The sequence below is a fragment of the Carcharhinus amblyrhynchos genome, chromosome 21 (assembly GCF_965287045.1).
Source record: "Carcharhinus amblyrhynchos chromosome 21, sCarAmb.v2.hapA, whole genome shotgun sequence".
NCBI lineage: Eukaryota > Metazoa > Chordata > Chondrichthyes > Carcharhiniformes > Carcharhinidae > Carcharhinus > Carcharhinus amblyrhynchos.
In genome coordinates this window covers 24,364,443-24,381,183 of record NC_137344.1, presented here as the reverse complement: position 1 = coordinate 24,381,183, position 16,741 = coordinate 24,364,443, and the positions used below count along the sequence as shown (strand labels likewise).

Here is a 16,741-nt window from a genome sequence, read left to right as displayed (position 1 = left end):
CAGGTTGGGAGGAGCTGCAGTGGGGTGAGAGGAGCAACGAGAATGGCAGCAGGATGAGAAGAGCAGCGCAAACAGGACGAGAGGAGGGACAGCGCAGGCGGGGGCAAGACTACCAGGCATGAGAGAGAGGGAAATTGACATCACATTTGAAATGTAACATTGCTGACAGGCAGGCTGATGTTTGGTGGATGATGTATGTTTGTTACTCCCCATCATACAGCAGAGCCTGCTCTCCAGTCGTCTCGGATTTTCCTGCCACTAGGCCAACACTTTACTCCGCTGGGACGGTGTGGTGGCTGGTATGCAATGACCATCCCACATTAAAAGAATCAATGCACAGGCATCTTCCATTCTGACCCCACCGCACCCTACCCAAATGAATTTCGGGATCTGGAACATCAGGACCCTTATGGGCAACCACAACAGCAGCAGACTTGATCGTTGCATTGCCATCATAGCAGTTGGAAAATCATGAGTTGTGGGGCTTGCTATTTCCAAACAGCCAGCGCTGCTCCTTGCTCAGATTATTCAATCATGAGTTGTTACCCATTGCATTTTTAACAAAAGATCTGATTGCACATTTCCAGATACAAGACTTCCTGCTGCAGCGTTTAAATTCTACCTTAATTATAAGACATGGGGGATTTAGTAGTAGATTAAACAAAAAGATACTTTTGTAATTTGTGAACTCAATAGCCTTCGTTCCAACGTGCAGGAAATAAACCCTAAACAAAAGGGCAAATAAAAAAATAAAATGAAATACAGCAATCATATACTTGAGCAAGATTGTTCAATAAGCAGGAGCATTAAAGCAGCGTATAATTGAAGGCTGAGTGTATTATTATTGATTAGGAGGAAATTGAAGAAAACCATAAGGAACCTTTGCAAGCCTAATGTTAACAGGAATGGTCAGCAAGTTATAACATTTACACAGAATCGAACAGTTCAGCACTAGAAGAGACTATTCAGCCCATCATGCCAATGGTAGCCCCCAATCAATAGTGTCCTGCTCTTTGAGTACCATGGAATATTATAAAACACACATACATGCCTATACGTCCTTCAGGCCTGTGCTGTTGATTGCCACATAAGCCCCTAGCCTAATCGCAGTCTTATTGCTCTCTTTAGTAGTTCTTTTTGCAAGTAGTTTATAGATTACAACAGTTGTTTCAGGGAATTATAAATTCAAACTAACCTCATCATAAGGATGCTTCCAACTTCCAAAATATGTTTTTTTTTCAAGATACGTAATTTCCTTGTAGGTGTCATGAGCGCTTCACTTTAAAAGTTGTGGCTAGACTTTCCACTTACCTTCCTCTCCAGCTCTCTCATTACTTCGATCACTTGTAGATTACCCCGAACCACCTTTATCAGAGTCAATAGAATCTAGTTTTTCTGGCATTCTTAACTGTATCCTGTTTTTTAATCATTAATCTATTTGTTCTATGTTGCACCTTTTCCATGCCTCAAATATCTTTTTTGTTAAGACGTTGAAATTTGCAGATGTGTCGGTAATGTCATCATTATCACCTCCTTACTTTTGCATTCAACATCACAAAATATAAAGCCCAGCATGAATCTGTCATTTTTCCACATGCATTCTGCTTTAACAGTTTGTGTGACCTCCATCCTATTGCCTCTGTTTCTTTGTTCCAGTGGAAATGTTAACGTAATTGTATATTTCAATTTTAAGTTGTTTTCCTCCCAAAAAGTACAATTTTACATTTATATCTCTTTAATTGCAGTTGCCATACTTTGCTTCACCCCCCCATACCATGTATCTGCCATCCTGCAGTTTCTTCTATTTGTCCATAAATATAAAACTTGTGCTTGAAAGCTTATTTGACAATCAGTAACATTTATCCTGTAGCAAAAAGGATACTTATGTTTGTAATTATTGCCCCTAAATATCTGTGGCAAGTTTAGTCTGTATCTGCCATGCAAGTGCATTTGATGGGAAGACTTGGATCAAAATGCTGTTTTTGTGAAACTAGTGGAGGAACAGAGCACTTCGAGTAGCAAATTTTAGCTATTTGCTTTTAATTGTCCTTCCATCCTTTCCTGTAGTTACTGCACTATTTTGTGAGTGTCATTAGCCTAAAGTTATGTTGACAGAAAAATCTGTCCGATTACATAATAGTAAGCATTGATATTGCGGCATGGTGGAACGGTGCTTAGCACTGCTGCCTCACAGTGCCAGGGACTCGGGTTCAATTCTGATTTGGGTCACTGTGTGGAATTTGCACATTCTGTCCGTGTCTGTGTGGGTTTCCTCTGGGTGCTCTGGTTTGCTCCCACAGTCCGAAAGATGTGCAAATGGTTAGGTGGATTGGCCATGCTAAATTCCCGCTTAGTGTCAGGGGAACTAGCTAGGATAAATGCATAGGGTTCGTGGGATTGTTGTCATTGCAGACTCAATGGGCCAAATGGCCTCCTTTAGCATTGTAGGATTCTATGATTGCATTATGGAGCAGAAAAGCAAGATGAGTTTGAATAGAGATGCATGTTTGCAACATTAGGTTTTGGCTGTCCAAATCCACAATGAATTAATTGTTGCTTTGCATAGTTCAGCCTGACCCTTTTAAACTTTGTTCGGCAATGGAGTGTTGTGAAAATTGGAAGAATCAGCAAATTCTTAAACCTCGGGCCGACTTGTACATTTGCAATTTAATATTATTGTTTTCAGACTTTTTGTGAAATTACACGAGTATGATGAAACCATTTTTTAAAAGTTTTTTTTTATTTTCAGCTAAATATGTGAAATGTGAACAGTGTGGAAACCCAAAGGTAAATATGTGTTTGTTTATGTGCTATGCAAATTCACAGTCAGAATACAAGCACACTGTAGGCAATAATCCTAAAATAAATCCATATAAATCCATTTATATCCTTATAAAACCATTCTATGTGAAGTCAACAAAGCAACAAGTTGCGATACCTTTTATTGCCCCAGAGCTGTCGTGACCCATTCATTGTATGGAAACATCTGCTTGCTTCAAACTGGAGTAAAAAGTTAAGGATGTGAAAACAATTGACTTTTCTTATCTATTGAAAGAATGCCTTCGGAACAAGTGACAAAAATCCAATTTCCAAACACTTCCTTTGTTTGCTGGGGATTCCCTAAAATTATTGAATTAAATTTAACCTTGCAATTCATATGGATTGTTCTAAATGTCCCAGTGATTCTGCCATTGAGCAATTTTTGCCTGTTGCCATTTTAAAAATCCAGTGGCACTTTAGAATTATGTGATCTCATGATTAGTCAAACATGTACAGGATATTCTTAATAAAAAACCTTGATATGAATTCAGTAATTGTTTCATTTTGATAACAATACTTCAGGCAATTGTCTCTGGTGAGTGTTAATTTATCTGACAAGAAATCGAGTTGTACAGGCCAGGAAACTCCCAAGTTTCATCGACTGTCTGTGTCAGCTCAGCTGATCGCAGTCAATGTGAGGTTTGAAAAGCTAGAGTTAACCTCAGAATCCGGATTAGGAAGGACAACATTGATCAGAGTTCCTTTCTCTTTCCACTAACCCTAACCCTAATGCAGTGACTCCTGCTTGAAAATGTACCTATGTGGAGGAGAAGGTGCACAAAGACCAAAATAATGGATAGTTGGGAGTGATACAAAAAAAAGCTGACATCAAAGGAGCAGTCGACCAGGAGTCAGTGCCCTCAGGAAACAACATGAGAAAAGGGGCAGGAATATATTTTCAATGCTATTACATAAACCAAATATTAATATTTTACAATACATATGGGTAAATAGAAGATTATAATTTCATCTTAAGTTATAGAATCCACCCAGTTAGTTAAAAGCAGATTCTAAATGTGGTTTGACTCCTTCATTAGTACAGGGATATTTATTTTTAAGCTGTGGGTCAAATATGGCTCTAGTGATTATCTGCCATGTTTTTAGCAACATTGGGCACCAGTTTTCAATGCTGTTGCTTTTTCTTTTTGCTTAGCACAAACCTACCACTCTCTTTGTGTTGAATACGTCTCCTCCAACCTCCAGCTTTGAGTTCTATGAACTGACACGTGTTCCATTCAGTATTCTTGAAATCATAAAACCTCTGCAGTGCAGAAGGAAGCCTTTCAGCCCATTGAGCCTGTGCTGATGACAATCCCACCAGGCCCTATTCCTGTAACCTCATCCGTTTATCCTGCTAATCCCCCTGACACTAAGGGACAATTGAGCATGACCAAGCAACCTAACTAGCACATCTTTGGACCATGGGAGGAATGATGTGGGTATGCTGGCGTTGGACTGGCGTAAACACAGTAAAAAGTCTGACAACACCAGGTTTTAGTCCAACCTATTTATTTGATAATATACTCACTAGCTTTCGGGGTTACCCCCTTCGTCAGGTGAATGGAGAGTTCTGGCCTCAGACAGAGCATATAAAGCACAGACAGTTTAGAGATTACTGATTAAAATGCGAATCCTTACACCTAACCTGCTGTTCAAGACCTGAAGTGGCTGATAATGTGAGTGGAAGGAGCACTGATCACAGTTTAAAGAGATGTGTATTGTCTCCAGACAGTACAGTAAGTGAGGTTTTGCAAACCCAGGCAAGTCACGGGGGGTTACAGATAGTGCGACATGAACCCAAGATCCCTGTTGAGACCGTCCTCATGTGTGCGGAACTTGGCTATCAGTCTCTGCTCAGCGACTCTGCGCTGTCGTGTGTCGTGAAGGCCGCCTTGGAGAATGCTTACCCGAAGGTCAGAGGCTGAATGCCCGTGACCACTGAAGTGTTCGCCAACAGGAAGGGAACAGTCTTGCCTGGTGACTGTCGAGCGATGTTCATTCATCCGTTGTCGTAGCGTCTGCATGGTCTCCCCAATGTACCATGCTTCGGGACATCCTTTCTTGCAACGTATCAGGTAGACATGTCTACCTGATACTTACTGTACTGTCTGGAGACAATACACATCTCTTTAAACTGTGATCAGTGCTCCTTCCACTCACATTATCAGCCACTTCAGGTCTTGAACAGCAGGTTAGGTGTAAGGATTCGCATTTTAATCAGTAATCTCTAAACTGTCTGTGCTTTATATGCTCTGTCTGAGGCCAGAACTCTCCATTCACCTGACGAAGGGGGTAACCCCGAAAGCTAGTGAGTATATTATCAAATAAATAGGTTGGACTAAAACCTGGTGTTGTCAGACTTTTTACCATGGGAGGAAACCAGAGCATCCGGAGGAAACGCACGCAGACACAGGGAGAACGTGCAGACTCTACGCAGTTAACTCAAGGCCAGAATTGAATCTGGGTCCCTGGCACTGTGAGGCAGCACTGCTAACCACCGGCCCCATGTAAATAAATTTATTAAATTGCTGTTATAATCTAAACTTAAGGTAGCAAGCTTCTAATCAGCTTCTCTTAAAACTTGGCAGAAAAAGGTTGAAGAAAGAGGCTTATACATTAGCTTTCTGAGCACAATGCAAAAAGGGTTCAAGTCAGTTCAATATTTATTTACATCTCTGGAGGTTGATATAGAGAACAATGTTCATCTACCTTGTATTTCATTTTTTGCTGAGTTTTATGCAGTTGAATATAAACTGCATATTGGCATTTATATTAGCATTAAATCTTGGCACTGATGAACTTGTGTCTTATGAGGCAATGCTGCAGATAAGTCTCATGAGCTGACTGTGCACCTAGAAAATTCAGGTGTGCATTGCTGTAATTTTCAGTCCTAATTTTCTAATGGTTGAAAGGTTTGGGCAGCATGCACTAAGATTCCTGATTATTGTTGCTGGCAGGTGCATTTCTCTGCTAGCAGTACAGACCCCTTAAAATTACCTCTCCTTAGTATTATCATCTTCATACATACTGTTACTTGCGTCGAAATGGAGGGTGATCAGAGCAAAATGAACAATAATGAACCCAAATAGCATCGTAATCTGAAATCTTAAACTGAACACAGGAAGTTGTCTAATGGTAGCATTGTGAGGGCAGCTTGTGTTGTCTATTCCATAGAAACGTAATGACAAGGTCTCCATTAACTCTACCTGCGAGGCAGCTACATGTTGCATTTGCATGTCTTAACAAAGGCTTATTGTCTTGATGTGACAGCTTAAGATGACAAGCATTTTGACTTAATTTTAAGGCCAGTTTGGGCCACAGAAATCCTAGAGTTCTTTACCTCTGTTATTGTAGTGTTTTGATAAAATTGATCTCTGCATTGAAGGTGAACAAATAGGGTAGAATTTTAATGACCAACCTTTGATCTGTTCATCCTCCACATAGAATTTTTTTCCCCTTCAGTCTTTGTCTCTGTTCTCCTCTGTCTTCATCCATCTGGACAATGATTTGTTTGAATGTGAAGGACAAACTAATTTCAAAGACTTAGTAAACCTGTACTGAAAATGGATGATGTGACATTTTAAAAATACTGAAACAAAATTACAGACAGACAGGTTGGTTGGCAAAGTGCATCAGGAATGTAAAATGGGCAGCTGATTGCTGTCATCTGTTGCCTGTCTGACGGGAACAAGTAAAAATTAACTGCAGTATATTTCAATGAAGGCTGTTTCATTTTCGGGAAGAGAAATGGAGAACTCTTGAATTGACTTCATGATTACGCACTTAGTCAAGCAGAACCAAAATCGACCAGGTCACTGCTGCTGGTTAAATAGCCAGCAAAGGAAGCTGTGAAGGAAATAGGATTCTTTGCACTCTGTTTCAGGTAACCCTGCAATGCAGCACCACAACAAATAGACTGTTCTTAGCTGGACAAACATCAGGAAGCTTGTCAGTGATTTGTGCTAATTGCCTGCAGTTAGCCATTAAAGCTCCAGCAGCATTTTTCTGGACATTAACAGGTTCTTAAGCCAAACTACACCTAAATTCACAGGGCTTAGATAATGGGAAAGTGTCAATCCATCATAAATGAAGAGTTTCCCATTGATAATTGTTGGACCAAGTATTCAGCTGAAAAAGAATATTAATTAGAATGATGGATGTGGGTTTGTTTTCATACAGAGTTGCTTGGTAAATTGAATCATTTTTCTGAATCTTCTTTAAAAAATATTTGGGGACATGTTGCTCTCCTCTAATTGAGTGATATTGACACTTGAAAATAGAACATTCTCACTGGGCACCTTGTGTTAACATCAGGAATTCATGGGTCCGTTATGGCTGGTGGCATTGAGTTTGAAGCCCCCTTAAGCCAGCTTAAAAAGTACCCTCTTTGATGTTTCTTATTTCGTTGAGCATTCTGTGGTTTGTGTCTGAGATTTCCAGTTACAGCATTTTTGTGCTGTGGACGCATGGCTGCCAGAAGTTGGGATGAGCTTTGTAAACTAATTTAGGTAGTTTACAGACAGCAGAATGTCAATCGATCAGATATCATCCTGGAGGTAAAAGAATAGCAAACTTAATATATAATAGGAACTGTTCCCAGACAATGTTCACTCTAAGCTGCATGGCCACACAGCAACCTAAAAGCTTTAGCCCAGGCTGTGCATGTGTTGGCCTCTTGACTTTTGGGTGTTTAAGAATGAAGAAACCTTCATTGGCAATAAATATTGTGTTGGTGACCATTAAGCTAGTGTCAGCACTTGCTTTACGCTGCTGCACAAGAACGTTATGCAGTGTTTAAATCTTTATCTAGCCAGACTTTGTCTAAATTCAATTTAAGGCTTGGTTTCTGTTTTCTATCGATCAGCATAAAATTCATCAGTGAACAAAGTTTAAGAATAAATGGGTTGAATTGTGATGTCTCCCCAAATCGAGGTAGCCTGCTAGCATCAATATAGAAATGGTAATACAGGTATCTATCCATAGGTGGAGCTTGCATGTGCATACGTTACAATTTGTTTTACAAGAACATTTCTCTTGAGGCAGCAGTTAGCACAATAATCATGCAGACTGAGTTTCAGAGCAAATGAAAACTCAGACTATAGTAGTTTGCAAACTGACTATTTTTGAGAATACTTCTGAACATTACTGAACAGTTTCTGTTCATGAAACGCAAAGCTTTTTGAGGAAAAGCAAATGGAATTGAAGTCTGATGTGGGCTGAATTTCTATTTGTTGCATGTTTTGGTTGAAGAGGAATAATTTCTGGAGAAATAACATTTAGCTGAAATGAAACATTAACTTCTCATTGGAAAGCTATTACATTCCTGGTTCAGTTTTTCCCATTGTCTGACTCATTCATTTCAGAAAAGTTCATAATCCCAATTTAGAGAACTCTAATTCCACAAACAAAAATGTACTTTTGAAATATTCTCTCTTTGTTTTGGTGTCTAGAGAGGAATTTCTTTTGAGGTTTCAATTGAGTTTCACTTGTAAGTTACTTTCTTTCACCAATTTTGATTGACACTACCTTAAATAGCAGCTTGTTTTGGGTTCTTCCAAATGGACTCATTGTGATCAAGTTGGACTGACTGATTCTAGTTCCTAATTCTTAAATTCTTATTCAATCACGCACATTTCTTTGCTTCTCCAAGTCACACATACCAGAAGTAGTTTGATGCTCTGAAGCAGAATTAAAAGGAAGCAACTGACTCTCAACAATCAAATCTTTTTGTTTCTTCAGTTCTTTTATTATTGGAAGATTAACACTACATTGTTACAGCACAAATAAGTAAAATAGCATTTAAAGTCCAATATCTTTCCATTACCGGCTAGTTACTGACTGCAGCCAAAAGCAACAACATGTAGCAAATCCTGCCAGCATTCCCTAAAGGTGGGAAATACATGCTGTGCCAGATCCAGGTTTTAAGCTCATTGTTAGTATTAATCTAAAGTAAGCAAGGGCGATCAGAGCAAAAGAGTTGCCATGCTGTATATACTGAGAATGTATTGAATTAAACAGGTAAAGACCAAATCTCTTGACTACCATATTAATTTTGTTTTCCCTCTACTGTATGCTCTTAGCTGACTGTATTTCACAGTAACTTCATTGCAGTGTTAATGTAAGCCTTACTTGTGACAAATAAAGTATTACTGCTGGAAAGTGGAAGAATGTTCCATTTCCACTCTGATATTTCACCTCCATGAGTAGACTTTTGTCCAAAAAGTCTCAAAACACGTTTTATTGCACTGAACGAAAATCAACTTCTGTATTCATATTTATGATTACAATGAAGTCAGCAGAGGCGATTACACATTATACATGTCAATTCTTCATGTACAGTCCCCTGAACTAATGTGTTTTGGCAGGGTAAATAAATCATCAAGAACGCCAAAGAATGTCTGGAGATTCTCTTTCTGTCCTGGTACATCTTCTGTTAATGTAGCGGTTCAGTGATATCAAACAAACAGTGAAGTCATGCAAAGCTTATTATAAGCACCACCCCTATTATGTACTCTGGCAATGATCATCCTTTACCTTTTATTATAGTTACACTATTCTGGCTCTACGTCCTGATCTTATTCCTGATTACATTTGGAGGGTGAGGCGACGGAAAATTTAGAAGGAAAATGAACTTCTAATTGGCCTCAGTTTTTATACTTTTATGCTATTTACTTTAATGAATTTAATGCCAGAATGGTCATAATGCTATATGTGATAAGAGTTGAATGCCCTTCAAAGACGATGATCTATATAAAACCTCTGAGCCAAATCCCTTAGGTGGGGATTTAGAGGATTCTTTCCTATTAAGCCCTTAAACTCTATATCTCTTCTGCTCAGATGTACTCGTTGCATTTAATTGTCACAGATCAAAGTTTACATTTCCAGCCATGTGATTTCAGATTACATATTTTTCAAAATTACATTTTATTACCAAAAACTTGTTGTCAGACATCCCACTTAAGTTCCAAATTTGGCATGTTGGGGAAAGAGCTTAACGATAAGATTATTGTGCAAAAATGTATTTAGAGTTTTATATTTACAGTGCTATTGCGTTTCCAAGCTGAGACATCAAACACACAGCCAGTGTTGTATGTGTAGATCTTTGTGTTTAATAAATTTAGAAATCAAATTTTTTTATTCATTCGTAGGCCATGGGCACTGCTGGCCTGCCAGCATTTATTGCTCATCCCTAGTAGCTCTTGAGAATGTGGTGGTGGTGGGTTCCCTTGAAACGCAGCAGCTCACATGCTGTGGGTTAACCCACAATGCTGCTAGGGAGGCAATTCCAGGATCTTGACGCACTGACTGGGAAGTAACGCCAATATATTTTCAAGTCAGGATGGTGAGTGGCTTGGAGGGGAACTTGCAGGTGGCGTTGTTCCCATGTACCTGTCCTTGTCCTTCAAATGGAAGTGGTTGTGGGTTTATAAGGTGCTGTCTCGGGATCTTTGATGAATTTCTGCAGTGTATCTTGTAGATAGTACATACTGCTGCTACTGAGCATCAGTGGCGGAGGGAGTTTGTGGATGTGGTGCCAATCAAGTGTGCTGCTCTGTCCTGGATGGTGTCAAGCTTCTTAAATGTTGTTGCACCCATCCAGCAAAGTGCAGTGTGTGCCAACCCAGTCCTATCTTGTGCCTTGTAGGTGGTGGACGGGCTTGGGGGAGTCAAATAGTCACTCGCCTCAGTATTCCTAGCCTCTGACCTGCACTTATAGCCACTGTATTTATATGGCGAGTCCAGTTAAGTTTCTTGTCAGTGGTAACCCCAAGGATGTTGACAGTGGGGGATCCAATGATGATAACACCATTAAATGTGATGGGACGGTGGTTAGATTGTCTCTTATTTGTGATGGTCATTGCCTGGCATGAATGTTATTTGCCACTTGCCATCCCAAATCTGGATATTGTCCAGATTTGAACATGGACTACTTCAGTATCTGAGGAGTCATGTAGTGCTGAACATTGATTCGTAAACCAGTCATCCTTAGCACTAATTTCTTACCTAGATCGTTGAATATTTGTATCGCAGCAAATAATACCTATGCATTGCATTTGCTTTGCATATGTTTTTTGAATCTTACTGCCCGTATCCTTTCTTCCTTTCTGATATGTTCTACAGGGCACTAAATGCATCTTCAACCTATGTCGGGGGTGCTGCAAGAAGAAAGCCTTCAAAGAACTGGCTGACTGTGCAGGTCTGTAAAAGCTGAGGGCTGTGTGTAAAATTGGACCCTGTTGTATGAGATAAAAATGAAAAATGCTGGAAACACTCAGCAGAACAGACAGCATCTGTAGAGAGGGGAAGGTAGAGTTAATATTTCGAGTCGAGCAACAGAGTCTCTGTGTATGTTTACCCAAGACAAGTCTAGCCAGGATCCATTCATTATGTCCTTTCAGCTTTTTGGGACGTGGTTGGTTGACAGCTATAAATTTTACACAGTTTCAATTCACTGAAACTGCATTAACAGGACAGTAAGGTTATCAAATTGAAGTCAGTGGATTTACCATTCCAGTAACAACGACCCTCCATTTGATGCTCTTTTGAAAGCTGCCTACTCCTCAGCAGCAGTTGATCTTTTGTCCATGCAAATTGAGGTTCTAATGATGCAGTTTGGTCCTTGATGTTAAGGTGGAACATGAGCTCCAAGTTTCCTGGAGATTTATAGCCTAAGCAGCAGCATATAAAGTCTTTGCTGCTGCTTGTGCCTGCTTCGCCATATCAAATATTTGCATTTGTATTTTTCTGTAGCATGAAGCACAGCCCTTTCATTTCCTTTTTTTCCCACCCCCCCCTTAAAATCCACTTCCTTAATCAAACATCTGAGTTGCCCTTCTTTTCATCCCTTTCTGTCTGATTACGCCATTGTACAGAGACTTGCGATGTTTTACCATTTTAATGACATGATATAAATGTAAGTTGTTGACTACGTTGTGACTGAATTCTCTGTTTGAACAATGGACCCAGAATTATGCACAGCTGAGGAATTGATTATATTATGACTAAAGTTGATGGGATAGTCTTTTACGAATTGGTATCTTTGTTATTGGTAGGACATGGATTACTCTTCAAAACCAAACATGAGAAGAGATTGAAGTGGAAATTAATGGAAGAAGGAATACTGGAGAATGGAGACGGAATTCATGAACATTTGGATCCTTGAAGAAATCATCCTACCTAGTGAATTGTAAAGGGATCTGGTTGTTCACACATACACTCTCACACATACATACACACGCGCACACATACATACACACGCGCACACATACATACACACACGCACACATACATACACACGCGCACACATACATACACACTCACTCAAATATATGTATTTATGCACAGAGCTCAAGATTATCATTTCTTTAATCAAGTGTTACTTACTTTTGAATTTTGCTAAGGAGTATTTCTGTCAGTTAGCAACATTTTGCTAGTTAGGATTACAGCCCAGTATTTCCCTGCCCAATCAGCTAACTTTGGCATCCTGGTTGCCACTGTTGATTTTAATTCTTGGCTACTGTTGTAACAGAAGGCAACTTTTATCCATGACTGTTGAAATCACCAACAGAGATACATTCCCCATGACAATTTTAAATTTCCTCTTTATATGAGTACAGGAAGTACAAAGCCTGCTTAGTATTTGGAGAACAGGAGTACAAAAGAGATATAAAAGGGAAACAGTAATTACAATTAGAAATGACTCTTATCTGATAGAAATTATAAATTTCCCCAAGGTCTCAGTGCCTAATAGATGTCACTTGATTATCTTTAGACTTTTGTGGACATTTGGAGCAACCGAGAAGGGTTTTTAGCATGTATCTCTGCAAAAAAAACCCCCACACATTGTAAAGCAAAACAGACCCATCAGCATTTAAAAGAAAGTAAAATATTATAATATCTAATTTTGGACTAGCTGCTGCAATCTTCCAATGGGATTCATCAATACTAAGCCTCTATTGTGCCGATACTGCTTTTGGAAATTGTGCTAATCTCTACTGCACTGAGTACATGAGCTTATGTATGAAAAACCTACTGACCCAAGGAAAATGCTACTAGTAGCCTGATCAAAAATTATTCCATGAAAGAGTACATTTAAGTATGCTCTGCTGCTTTCCTTCACCTTTGCATGTGGAAAGAGTGAGACTGGGATGGTTTTGTACTTTGCCAACTGTCTACAAAATTTTACAGGTGATCTTAAAAGACTAAATTCTTTCCCTTGAAATTTGTGGTTGCTTTGAAGAGCAAAGAAATGCAAGTGACCTCTAAAACTAAGTACACAGCATTAAATTGTTCTGACTGCATTTACTGTTACAGTAATTGGAGTAATCTGTAAAGCACATACAATCATTTTAAAGAAAAGCTTAAATGTGTTTCACAGGTGACAGCTAAGTGTGTATACAGATCCTGAAGAATTTGACATATCAGTTTGCCTTTTAAGAATTTCTCTTTGCTATATTCTAATTTTTATTTTCATTACATGATATTTGATTCACGAGTGAATTGTACGGCTGGTTATAGGATCAAATTGAGGCAAAGGTTCCATGTGCTGAAAATGACTTCTGTTTAACTGATATTTAATGCATGCAGGTGAAAAGTTCTTGTTAGCTGAGCTCATTTTTATCCAGTTGTCTCTGAAGTTTTAAGGTGCAGCATCATTGTTAGAAAAAGATAAAGCAATCATGTAGTTTCATTGCATTGGTACTCTACTATAGGTACTCTAATCACCAGCCATAATTCACAAGGGCTTGCGGTGGTTTGTTCTTTGCCGTTAATATAATAACTAGCCATGTAAAAATGCACTAATGTTCGATCTACAAACAACATTCTCTTAAATTCTTTGAGGGTGAAATTGGTCAACGCTCACCATGCAAAACAGGCTGATAGCAAATTGGAAAAGAAAATCAAGAGATATATGAACCAAACCAGCAATTTGCTGCCAATCCATTTTGCATTGCTGCTGTTGACCACTTGACCCCACCCTCCCCCTTTAAATTATGTATTAGGTCTTAACTATTTCTTGCCCTTTGAGACTAGAGAAATACATTGAGCACTAGGACTTTGAGGAAGGTTGACGGGTTTTAATAAAAGTTTTATAACATAGGCATTTGATGACAGCTGACATAAGGAAAGTTAAAACTGGTGTGCTGAATTATGGCATTTCTAAAACCAGATTTTAAACAATATTTGCTGTGCAAGGCTTAAGGAAACATTTTGTCAGAGTAGCAATTGTTCAGTGGCAAATTTATAATTTTGGTGACTTAATATTTTCCTTGGAAATATTTAAATAAAGCTTCAATTTTGTGTATAATTATCCTTTCACTTGAATTTTTATTGCTTAATCTTGATGAAAATTTTACCTGTTTGATAAGGAGCTTATTTGCGTAACTCCTTTTGTCAAACAGCTTGTGGGGTGAGTAGGACTGGAGGAGGTTGCAGTTCTATGGAGTCATGGCACCATCAGAGATTTAAATACAAGGGTGAAGTGCAGAGAATGTACAGTACAGAAACAGGGCATTCCTGTGTTTATCTTCCACTCAATCCACCTCCCAATCTCCTTACGTTCATCATAACCTTCTATTCCTTATATGCTTAACCAGTGTCCCCATAAATACATTATCCTATTCACCTCAACTAGTCCCTGTAATAACCAGTTTGATATTCTTGGCATTTTCAAATAAAGAATTTCTTCTGACTTCCCAATTTGAGTTTGTGGTGACTATCTTATATTGATAGCCTCTCACTTTGCTCTTTCGAGTGTCAGCTCTTTCAAAATATTTCATAATTTACAAAATCTGTTTCCCTCTGCCTTCCTTTTTCATGAGAAAATGCATCCAGTCTGTTTGTGATTTCCTAATTGGTATAAAAGCACAGTTATGGTATCATCCTTATAAATCATCTTTGCGTCATCTCCAGTGCCTGTATTGTTTTTATCAATATGGCGATCAGAACTGGAGAGTACTAGGCAAGTGTGGCATAAGTAAACAAGCTTAGCATAATTTCTCTATTTGTCAATTACTTCCCTGTAGAAATAAGGGGAGGTGATGACGTTGTGGTATTTTTGTTAGACTATTAATCCAGAAAATTTAGGGGGACCTGGGTTCGAATCCCACAACGGCAGGTGATGGAATTTGAATTCAATTTTTAAAAATCTGGAATTAAGAATCTATTGATGATCATGCAACCATCGTTGATTGTCGGAAAAACCCATCTGGTTCACAAATATCCTTTACGGAAGGAAACTGGCCGTCCTTACCTGGTCTGGCCTACATTTGACCCCAGACCCATAGCAATGTGGTTGACTCTCAACTGCCCTCCAAGGACAACTAGAGATGGGTAATAAATGCTAGCCCAGCCAGCAATGCCCATGTCCAACGAATGAATAAAAAATAAATCCCATTGCTTGCTGTGCTTTTATGAAAGTCGTATTGACCTGTTTCATGACTTTCTATGATTTTTTTTTATATGTAAAAAAAAACTTGATCTTTTTAACTTATATAATTATTTTCAAAACCACAGGATGCCCCACAGTACTTTGCAGCTACTGAAATATTTCTAAAATTTAGCTATTGTTGTAATGGAAGAAATGTGGTAGTGAATTTTTACACAGCAAACAGCACTGTGACAATAAACAAATAATCTGTTTTCATAATTTGGTTGAGGGATAAATATTGGCCAGAAAGCCAGGGAAAGCTCCACTATTCCTTGAAACAATGTCTTGGATCTTTTGCATCAACCCAAGAGGGCAGCAGGGGCCTGGGTTTAATCTCCCATCAGCAGCAACTCTGTCAGTATTGCTTTGGAGACAGCCTAGATTTTTCTGCTGAATCCCTGGAGGGAGGCTTGAACCCAGTGGCTGACCTGAGCTGTATTTGCAGATCACTTTACTCCTCTACCCCATTCAGATTCTTATTTTCCGAATAATATACAAGCTCCTTAATTTTCTTGCTAGAATGTAATGCTTACTACTTGTTAATGTTGAAATCAATTTTTTGATTATATATCCATTCTGTGAGATTAATATCTTGTAATATGCTGTAATGCTACTTGTTGTCTAGGACCCCCTGCGTGCCCCCACCGCACCCCCCCTCAAAACTTGATGTAATCCATAATTTTAGAAATGGGGGCCAGGATTTTCCAGCCTCACTTGGTGGGTTCTCCTTTGACAGATGCAGTGAGCCATTCAAATGTCCGCTGCCTTTGTCAGGACCAGAAGATCCCATCGGTGGGAAGGCTGGGAAACCCCAGCCTGTGTTTCCAATTTCACATTTAAACCATTACTAAATGGTTTAAGGGGCGGCACAGTGGTTAGCACTGTGGCCTCACAGCTCCAGGACCTGGGTTTTATTCTCAGCTTGGGCCCCTGTTAATGTGGAGTTTGCACATTCTCCCCGTGTCTGTGTGGGTTTCTTCCAGGTGCTCCGGTGTGCTCCGGTTTCCTCCCGCGGTCCAAAGATCTGCGGGTTAGGTGCATTGCCCATGCTAAATTGCCCCTTAATGTCCTGGGATTAGCTGGGTAAATATGTGGCATTACGGGATTAAGGTCTAGGTTGAATTGTTGGTACAGGCTCGGGCTGAATAGCTTCCTTCTGCACTGTAGGGTTACTATGATAAAAAAATTATAAGGAACAGCAGTCCCAGCTCTGATCCCCATGGGATCCCAATTCTCATATTCTTCCACAACGAGTTATCCTAGCCCTACTCTGCTTTCTGTCTTGCCGCCAGCTAGCAATCCATTTTGCTAGTTATCCTGGGTTCTGCGTGTTCAAATCTGCTTCACTTGTCTATTATGTGTTCCCCAACTGAAGGCCTTTTGGAAATCCAGATATCATCTAGCAGTACAGTGATTACCACAGCTGTCTTAGAGATCCAGGCACTCAGGTTCAATTCTGGCCTTGGAGACTGTGTGGAGTTTGCACATTCT

General features: G+C 39.4%; 1 protein-coding gene across 1 annotated transcript in view; it reads left to right on the top strand.

Moving 5' to 3' along the window:
- dus1l (dihydrouridine synthase 1-like (S. cerevisiae)) overlaps window positions 1-14,115 on the top strand; it is a 60,994-nt gene extending 46,879 nt beyond the window's left edge. The window contains exons 12-14 of the mRNA XM_080208848.1: window positions 2,750-2,787; window positions 10,942-11,017; window positions 11,874-14,115. Of these exons, the coding sequence (XP_080064974.1) occupies window positions 2,750-2,787; window positions 10,942-11,017; window positions 11,874-11,983 (224 nt within the window). The 3' untranslated portion in view covers window positions 11,984-14,115. The remainder of the gene's footprint in view (window positions 1-2,749; window positions 2,788-10,941; window positions 11,018-11,873) is intronic.
- The last annotated feature ends 2,626 nt before the right edge of the window (window positions 14,116-16,741 follow it).